The sequence below is a fragment of the Oreochromis niloticus genome, unplaced genomic scaffold (assembly GCF_001858045.2).
Source record: "Oreochromis niloticus isolate F11D_XX unplaced genomic scaffold, O_niloticus_UMD_NMBU tig00000457_pilon, whole genome shotgun sequence".
NCBI classification, from domain to species: Eukaryota; Metazoa; Chordata; class Actinopteri; order Cichliformes; family Cichlidae; genus Oreochromis; species Oreochromis niloticus.
The window spans coordinates 314,546-324,354 of NW_020327171.1; the positions used below are offsets into that span (position 1 = coordinate 314,546).

The 9,809-nt window shown below is 42.3% G+C and overlaps 1 protein-coding gene and 1 long non-coding RNA gene across 2 annotated transcripts; one reads left to right on the forward strand and one right to left on the reverse strand.

Annotated features, from left to right (window-relative positions):
* Window positions 1–657: 657 nt before the first annotated feature.
* LOC112844611 (uncharacterized) lies at window positions 658–5,191 on the forward strand. Its single transcript, XR_003217346.1, has 2 exons — window positions 658–706; window positions 4,134–5,191. It is a non-coding gene; the product is annotated as an uncharacterized LOC112844611 (long non-coding RNA).
* On the reverse strand, window positions 1,042–4,114 carry LOC109199816 (zinc finger BED domain-containing protein 4). Its single transcript, XM_025904241.1, has 2 exons — window positions 2,435–4,114; window positions 1,042–2,304 (listed from the first exon to the last, which is right to left on the reverse strand). Exons 1-2 carry the CDS (start codon window positions 3,220–3,222, stop codon window positions 1,806–1,808), a joined length of 1,287 nt encoding a protein of 428 aa, XP_025760026.1. The 5' UTR covers window positions 3,223–4,114; the 3' UTR covers window positions 1,042–1,805.
* Window positions 5,192–9,809: the final 4,618 nt, after the last annotated feature.

Below are 9,809 nucleotides of genomic sequence, written 5' to 3' on the forward strand. Positions count from 1 at the left end.
ACTGGAGAGAGACCGTTCAGCTGTGACGAGTGTGGAAAGTCTTTTACCACGTCTGGAAGCTTAAAAACACACCAACTAAACCACACTGGAGAGAGACCGTTCAGCTGTGGAGATTGTGGAAAGTCTTTTATCCGCTCTGGACACTTAAAAAGACACCAACTCATCCACACTGGAGAGAGACCATTCAGCTGTGGAGACTGTGGAAAGTCTTTTACCACGTCTGGAAGCTTAAAAACACACCAACTAATCCACACTGGAGAGAGACCGTTCAGCTGTGACGAGTGTGGAAAGTCTTTTACCACGTCTGGAAACTTAAAATCACACCAACTCATCCACAGTGGAGTTAAAGCATACACCTGTGATCAGTGTGGCAGAGCTTTTACTCAAGGTAACAACTTACAGAGTCATCTAGTTACCCACTCTGGAATTAAGGCGTACAGCTGTGACATTTGTGGAAAAACTTTCAGCCGGATAGACAGCCGTAACATTCACCTACGCATTCACACCAGACACGATGTGTACAGCTGTGATCAGTGTGGTAAACAGTTTACTACAAACACAGAGTTACGACGTCACATGTTTACCCACACTGAGGAACGACCTCATAAATGTGACCTGTGTGAGAAGACTTTTAAATCTCCACGTTACCTGAGACGACACCAACAGATCCACACCAGAAAGACTCTACAAGTGCAGTTACTGTGAGGTATGTATTTATATTTTTATCTTGTCAGCCCGACTGTTTGAACCAACTCTGCTCATCAAAGTGTGTTAGCATGTTAGCAATTCTACTGGCAGCTCTGAATGATTATTCAGACTCTAATCACAGCTTTTTAGGGATAGTGTTTGAGAATTGTGTTATTGTATCATTAAACTAGTATTACTTTAATGTAGGGATGCAACGATACCAATTTTTTCAAACCGATCCGATACCGATACTTAGATCTGAGTACTTGCCGATACCGAGTACAAAAACCGATACTTCTACCACACACACACACATGAAAAATGCAATGAATTGGAAGACAGTTTTTTTTATTCTGTGTCAATAAAAAATAAAATATTAATAAAAAAGACCACAAAAATTACATTTCAAGTAAAAAATAAACACTTCTCTTAAATTGTCCAGTGTCCACATTGTAAACAAACAAACAAACAAAATAACTCAAGTATTTTGGAGTCTCCAGCTTTCAGACATAACGTTAATGAACCTATTGCAGAGTATCCACATTGTAAAAACAAATAAATAAATAACTGAACTCTTTGGATCTCTTTCCCGCTTTCAGATTGAAAAAATAAACACTTCTGTTCAGAATAAAACAAATAAAACTTAGGTTTCAGAATAAAATAAACACTTCTGTTCAGAATAAAATAAACACTTCTCTTAAATTATTGCAGTGTCCACACTGAAAACAAACAAACAAAATAACTAAAGTGTTTTGCAGTCTCCATGTTTCAGAGAGACATAACATTAATGAACCTATTGCAGACTATCCACATTGTAAAAACAAATAAATAAATAACTGAACTCTTTGGATCTCTTTCCCACTTTTCAGATTGAAAAAATAAACACTTCTGTTCAGAATAAAACAAATAAAACTTAGGTTTCAGAATAAAATAAACACTTTTGTTAAATTATTGCACAATGTCCATATTATATCCAAACAAAATAACAGTGAACTATGTGGCACTGTCTACAGCTTTCGGATTCACATTACATTAATGAACCACCTATTGCAGAGTGTCCACATTTTAATCAAACAAAAAAAAAAATTCAGTCAGCAAGCAATAGTGTGACCTCCGAACTAAACTGTTTTTGGGAAAGTGAGAGGCAGGTTCTTTTTGATGAAAAGAATCATCTCTGCATGATCAGCTGTGAGCCTGTTTCTGCTTTCATTCACAATGTGTGACACTGAGCTGAACAGCCTTTCACTATCTACACTTGCACATGGTGCTGAAAGGTATCTGCCCGCCATTTTAGCCAGGTTTGGGAGCCGCACTTTATTAACCATCCAGTATTGTAGAGGTTTGTCTTCTCGTAAAATTGCGGCCTCTCCAAGATCTGTCTCTAACTCTACACTAGAACCTACCGCAGCTCTGCCCACCGATGCTGATGCCTGCTCATCTGCAATTTCATCAAACATGCTGTCAAAACTAGTTGTGGGCTGGTCACTGCGTGCTTTTCTTGAAGGTGGTTCATTCAGGTCATGATCCTCCTCTCCAGGCAACCATAGCAGCTCAAGTTTTAGCATCTCCTTGGCATTTACAGCAGTTGTGGTGCTGGAGAAAAAACGATTTTTATATCTAAAACAGAGAAAGAAAAAAGTTAGCTGACAATTGTTTTGCTTACCATTTTTTTTTGCAGTAACACAGTTACATACACAGTCACATTCACATACAGTCAAACAGTTACACACACAGGCACAACACTCACCTGGGATCGAGTAGCGTGGCGATGCTATAGAGTGGGTTTTCCTCCACATCAGTGAACCGCGTCCTGACAGCTGCAGCCAAGGTTCCCTTCATTGCTTTGATCCCATGGTCCTTGTCAGTCTCCCTTGTTAGAAATCTGTGGAGCACAGTGACGGCTGGAATGACGTCTGCAGCCGTGGCATCTGAAGAGCTGACTTTTCGAGTTAACTCCTCGAATGGACCCAGAACAGATATCACCTTCTCCAGCAGTGTCCATTGGTGAGCCGTGAGAGTATCAGGGAGTCCATATTCAGACACAAATATTCCCAGAGCCCGTTTCTGCTCGATCAATGACTGTACCATATAAAAGGTGCTGTTCCAGCGGGTCTGAACGTCTTGCTGGAGCCGCTTCACAGGCTGGTTGATCTGTAATTGAATGTCCTCGAGACGGGAGCTGGCCAGAGCAGAATGTTTAAAATGTCCAACTATTTTGCGGCCAACTGCCACCGCATCAGCAACACTCCTCTGTGACAGAAGGCCCTCATGAACAACCAACTGGAGAGTGTGAGCAGTACAAGGCAGGCTGGGCAGCTCAGCATAACTCATGGCCTTTATCATATTTCTTGCGTTGTCCCGGAGCACTATGTGGACGGACGTCTTTGGTATATCCCAGGTTTGAAGCATGCTATCGAAAGCAGTTGCGATGGTTTGGCTGGTGTGCGAGCCCCTGAACGACTTTGCATGTAGTGTTACTTGATGACGAACAAACTCCTCATCAATCCACTGCGCTGTTAAACTGAGGAGCGACATCGGGGACACACTGCTTGTCCAAATGTCGGTAGTGAAACTTAAGGCTGAAACCTCCTGCAAGAGGTTATGCACGTGTTTTTTTTACATCTTCAAAAAGTTTTGGCAGCATTACGTCCGTGATGTATGGGCGGCTGGGAATCTCATATCGCGGCTCGAGTACGCTGAGAAGGCGGCGAAATCCTACGTTTTCCATGACCGACAGTGGCTGGTCATCCAGAGCGATAAAATGAGTTAGAGCCTCTGTTATTTTTACTGCTCGTGGATTTTCTCTAGACATTTTTTGTCGCTTTTCCAAAACCTGTGTTAAAGTGGGCTGTTCTGGTCTTGCGTTAGCCTTAGCAAACTCGGTGTACTCCTGAGCATGATGTGTCCTCAGGTGTTTTATTAAATTGCTTGTATTGAACGATGTACTCTCCTTCCCTCCCCTGGACACCTTACCGGTACACAGTTTGCACTCTGCCTTGCTTTTGTCATCTACACAAATTTTGAAGTAAGTCCACACTGCTGACATTTTGTTTAGCGTAGCTGCAGGAGCCGCCAGTCTCACTTGCCTAACCCCCTAGTGACATGTCCCCCTAGCGGCCAATCTAAAAAATTACAACAGAAAGTACAGGCCACCTTCTGATTCATGAAGTAAATTAGTATCGGTTCATGGTATCGGTTAGCTTGTACGAGTACGTACACATTTTACAGTATCGGCCCCGATACCCGATACCAGTATCGGTATCGGTGCATCCCTACTTTAATGTTTTTACTCTTAACGTTTTTATAGCACATTAATTTGAGCTGAGTGTGATAATGTAAACAGTAAAATGTAATTGGACTTTGGCAGAGATGCTCTTTATTTCAGGTGACGTTCAGGATAAAAATGTTGAAGGACTGACTTACACTGTCTTTGTGTTTTTGTTTAGAAGCAGAGTGACACAGATGGATCAAGTTCTCAACCCTGTCATCGCTGTGGGAAAGACTTTTGTTGTGACCTTTGTGGAAAAACTTTAAGTCATTGAAGGACTCTGAAAATACATCAACGTAGACACACTGGAGACAAAATGAACTACTGTAAAGAATGCGGGAGAGGCTTCACCACTTCAAAGGACTTCAAACAATATGAACTCCTTCACAGTGGCGTTAAAAAGCATGTCTGCGATCAGTGTGGGTCATCCTTCATCAGTGCACGTCAGCTTGAAAAGCATAAACGAGTCCACACATGAGAGAAACCATACAAGTGCAGACACTGTGACAAAACCTTTTCACAATCATGTGATCATACTAAGCATGAACACAGACACACGAAAGAGAACTTCATCACGGCGCCCCCCATGTGCGGCAGCCTGTTACAGCAGCAATTTTTTATAACTAACGTATTAGTAATTAGATAACAAATTTCCCACGTGTGGGACTAATAAAGGTCTTATCTAGGAAAGAGTTTGAGTAATCTAAGTTCATACTCCACTCAGAAACGATTCCATGTTACAAATAAACTGTTACGTCTTGATTCCTGCTTTTACGTTAATCTTGTAAACAGTACATTTGCATAACGACTGAAACCGGCCCATTGAATGAACAATGGGCTGTGAGGTCAATTTCTTCATCATTAATATGCAAATTCTTATGAGCATTGATCAACAACCACTGGTCAATGGCCATGAGTACCATTCACAGAGTAAAAATTTGCATAATGATTATGACGTTTACTGTTACCAATGTTCAAAAACATTTACTAAATTATCTTCTCTGTGCAAACTGTGTTACATTTTAAGCTTTCTAAACTGTTCTACTCAAGTGTTTGTGTTGAGTGGTTCGCTTTGTTCCAGCAGTTTGATTAAGAAATCTGTTTCCTGTTATATTTTTATTGAATGCATTGATCCATGTGTTCTGCAGGTTTTTTTCAGCTTGTTTGTGTAATGAAATCCTGCAACAATTAAACCAAAATTTTATATGTTAAATAAAGAAATGGTTTACTGACAAAGAGTTTGAGCCGTGATGTCATTTCCTGTATATCAGAGCAACACTTAAAGTCACCAGTGTTTAAAGTCAGTCAAATTTTGTGTCAGCGATGCTTCACTACGTTTTCTGCTAACTGTTAGGGTGTAGAAGGACGAAACTCCCAGGGTGACCAGTGGCAGGAGCTTCCTGATGCAGAGAGTTGAGTGTGGGGGATATAAAAGAGAAGCTGAGGCATCCCAAGGTTAAAGCTGGCATAACTGAACTTTAATGTTTGATGTGTGTTTTGGCTCTCCTGCACGCAGTAATTAATAGCTTGAACACAGCAGAGCTTGATATAAAGACCTGGGTGACAACTAACTTTATGCTGCTGATTATACTTGGCCCTAAAATACCTAGAAATATGGTATCTAACCAGATACTTGCTCTGGATGGCATTACCTTGGCCTCCAGTAACACCTTGGAGCAATATTTGACCAGGACATTAAACAAATATTTAGGGCTGTGTGATGAACCAAGTTGAAAAAGCAGAAGGAGTCACAAGAATTATTAGAAAAACAGAGTTTTCATTCATTTAGCCCAAATATTATATTTACAAAAGTAATTAATGTTAAGCTCATAAAAAATGTCAAAGAAACAAAACTGAACTCAGGCAAAGAACTGCAAACTTAACAAACCAAATGACTGCACAAAGAAATATAACTGACCTAAACATGAAATGGCACAGAAGGGTAAATATATTGTCTGATCAGACCACTATGACACACGAGGAGTTTTTCCTTTCCAGTCACCTTTCTCACTCACTATGTGTTAATAGACCTCTCTGCATTAAATCATATCTGTTATTAATCTCTGTCTCTCTTCCACAGCATGTCTTTATCCTGTTTTCCTTCTCTCACCCCAACCGGTCGCAGCAGATGGCCCCGCCCCTCCCTGAGCCTGGTTCTGCCGGAGGTTTCTTCCTGTTAAAAGGGAGTTTTTCCTTCGAACTGTCGCCAAAGTGCTTGCTCATAGGGGCTCATATGATTGTTGGGCTTTTCTCTGTATCTACTGTACAATATAAAGCGCCTTGAGGCTACTTTTCTTGTGATTTGGCGCCATATAGATACAAATGAATTGAATTGAATTGGTTCTTTAGTAGGTCTAAAGGGTTAAACTGCGTCCTCACATCTGCTTCATGAATATGAAGGGTTGTAGTGGGAGAAGGTGGTGTGAAATCCTCATAGGTGTGAAGTGAGGAGGTTGCTCCTGTGGGTGAAGTCTTTCATAGCATTAATTGCTCTGTTGTGGGGGGAGTGGGGAAGGTGGGGGATGGGGTGGCTGTAGGTCAGGAGGTAGAGCAGGTCACCTACTGATCGCAAGGTTGGAGGTTCGATCCCAGGCTCCTCCAGTCTGCATGCCAAGTATCCTTGGGCAAGATACTAACCCCAAGTTGTAGTTAGAAAGCACTCAGTACAGAGGTATTGCTTGTGAGAATGGGTGTGACTGGGTGAATGTGGCGTGTTGTATAGAGCGGTTTGAGTCCTCCGGGAGAGTAGAAAAGCGCTATATAAGGGTGCTTCGACACCGAACGCGATAGAGGCGGCCAGAGTGGCAGCTGCATATGTAAAGTCAATGGTAAAGCACGATGTCCCGCGATGACACGCAATTGTGCGTCTGGCGATAATTCAGAAGCAGATCAGCGTCGCCAAAACGCCAGAACGCCTGAAACGCGCATCAGTGTAGCGCGTGGGGCGCGTTTGACTCGCGAAGAAAACCACGCGTGTCAGATGACCTGGGTCAAGGGGGCAGATCCAGCCAAAGCCCTTCATCCTTCATTTAGTGTGGCGGAAAAGTTCATCAGTGCCGTGGCTAATCATCCAGAGCTGTATGATGCTAGCTGCTACTTCTACCAAGACATGAATAAAAAGGACTTGGAGGCACATAAGTGAGGAGATCGGGCAACCTGGTAAGTTCATTCATTCCTCTTTTTCCTGATGAAGCTGCGCAAAAGCTAGCAAGCCACCGCTATTTTCCCACTGATGTACAAATACCGTTCTGCTTTTCTCATGTTGTCATATAGAGATTTATATTGTTTATTAATAAACAGCACACAGTGGTCCCCACTGCTTCGCTTTTTCGCTGATTTTTTTCTTTTATTGCACCGTACAGCAGTGCATTCTGCAGCCTGATTGACAAATCTCCTCCATGTCGTGTCTTCTGCGCTTGTCAAATTCATCATGCTTGGTTTTGATAACCATCACATCCAATCCAAACAGCACAAAAATATCCATAACTATGACCCTCATTCGGAAATACACACCTGCACCGGGAGGGAAAAAGGCGCATGAAAGTGGCAGGCAGATGAGACAAAAGGCGGCATATTAATACTTTGACATTTTGCAATCTACAAGGATTTGCACTTTGGGAATCAGCCTGTGAGAACTGTGACTTATGTTCATGTGTGTGGGGAAAAACAGTGTATAAAGTGTATGGCGAGGGGCTAGTCATTCTGAGAACGTCTGCTGCAAGAAATGAGAGACCACTGTATATACTTTCTCTATGATTAATGTATTCAACCTGTTAACATTTAATACTGTCTTGATAGAACCAACTGATTCTGCAGCAGAGCATCCCCTGTTGCTTCTCCTTGCTCCCCTGTCCCTGAGCTCCTGCTGCTGCACCCACAGGTATGTAATTGTAGCATCAGATGTACAGCAAGCACTGATAACTTTTTGCTCAGTGGGATTCCCTTATGTTCACCTTTACTAAATATCTACAACCAATCTGATTATATCCTGGGTTTTTTTCGAAGTTGGAATTAAAATCTAGTAGCAGCCTTCTCATTTCTTTGTTTGTTATGCTGTGTTTTACAGGCCCACAGAGGAGGACAGCTACGAGGCAGATGAAGTCATCCACTAGACAGTCCCAGATGGCCCTCGCTACCTGGGGGGTGATCTGGCTCACCGTGCACACACCGACTCTGAAACTGAACGATGGTCCTGAAGGAGGTGACAAGGAACAGAATTGTTCAAAATTAGTATTATGTGTACTGCAGTTACAAAATATATTATTCATATTCCAAAATACTTTTGTGATGTCAGATTTAAATTACAAAACATAAATATTACATAAAACATTTTGTAAGGAAAAGTCAGTTGTGTTTTGTTTTAACTTTGACATATAATTTGATTAGTAGCAACATTTATGACTACAATGAGCTGATCACTCATAATTCCTAGACATGTCAGTCAGGTAGGAATGAAGCAAATAAACCAGGTCTAAATAACAAATAGTAGTATCTCTACAAAGATTAACCCACAGTGGGCCACTGTTTGATATCAGCAAACACCGAGAGCAGATATGACACCACAGCCATGCTATCATTGCAAACACTGATAACAGCATAAGTTGAATTAAATCGGGACTTGATGAGACCTTTCGAGTATCACTAAATATTTTAAACAGTCGTCTCAGTTACACAGTTTGCTTCAGTAAACAGGACAGCATTCACTGTTAGCATAGCACATCCACATTAGCAGTGTATAAACGATAGTTAGCATGTATTAGCACAGGTATCAATAAAGGACGACCATATTAAACACTTTTACTAACCTCGGGCAGATGGACAGGCGCTCTGCAGGTGGGATTGAGCGCCTGTAGTTGGTGTCTAGGCGGGCGATTCTGGGACCGATGCGGGACAGCAGGCCCTCAAACTGGGCGAGGGAAAGATGGTGATATCGCTGTCATCATCGTCATCCAGGCGCAGCTCCTGGAGCAAGTGGTGAAACTCACCAAACTGCTCACGCCTCTGGAGGACCTGATGGACCCAGAGGACGTCCTTAACGCCGCTGCTCTGCTTTCCACAGTAAATAGAGAAGGGAAACTCTCTTCAAGCGCTAGCTCGACAGCTGCCATGTAGCAAAGATACCGTCTGGCACAACTCCCTCCCACATTCCTCACACATTTGCGCTTCACGCGCGTGAGACGCTGCAATTTTGGGGCGTGATGGGTTATTGTTGGACACGTGCTGAGGTGCGAATGTGCACGTGTGGAATTAGGGGCGTTTGGGGCGTTTTCGCCCGCGTCTATTGCGTTCGGTGTGAACGCACCCTAAGAATCAGTCCATTTATCATTAGCATGAGTGACCAAAGTGTCTCTATTGTTGGGGACTTCTCTATTGAGTTGTGAAAGCTGCTTGATGTCTCATCAAACCGGCAGTAAAAGTGGTTGAGGGCATTGGCCAACAGTGGAGTGGGGCTGTGTGCTTCCTGAAGTGAAAATCTGGCATTTAAAGATGAATGGGTGTTAAAGGAAATTTGTATCTATTTGTATTATTCCACTACTGTTTTATAAAGTGTTTGTACTCTTATAGTGTTTAGCTTCATTTAAACTTAGAGTGTGTGTGTGCCTGACATTTGTAGACTAGTATGATTGAAACCATAAGTCAATGAACTCACACATCCTGTTCCCAAATCGGGAGATGTTTTTTCTGACTTTCTCACTCTGTATGCTCCACCTAAGAATGCTGTTTTACAATATAAATAAAGAACAAGCGGACCCCTCGATGCGAGTCCTCCGAGACATATCTCACGCAAACGGTTGTGTAAGAGACAGTGTCGAGGGGCACCGCCCATGTACATGTCATATCGCTGAGTCTGTCT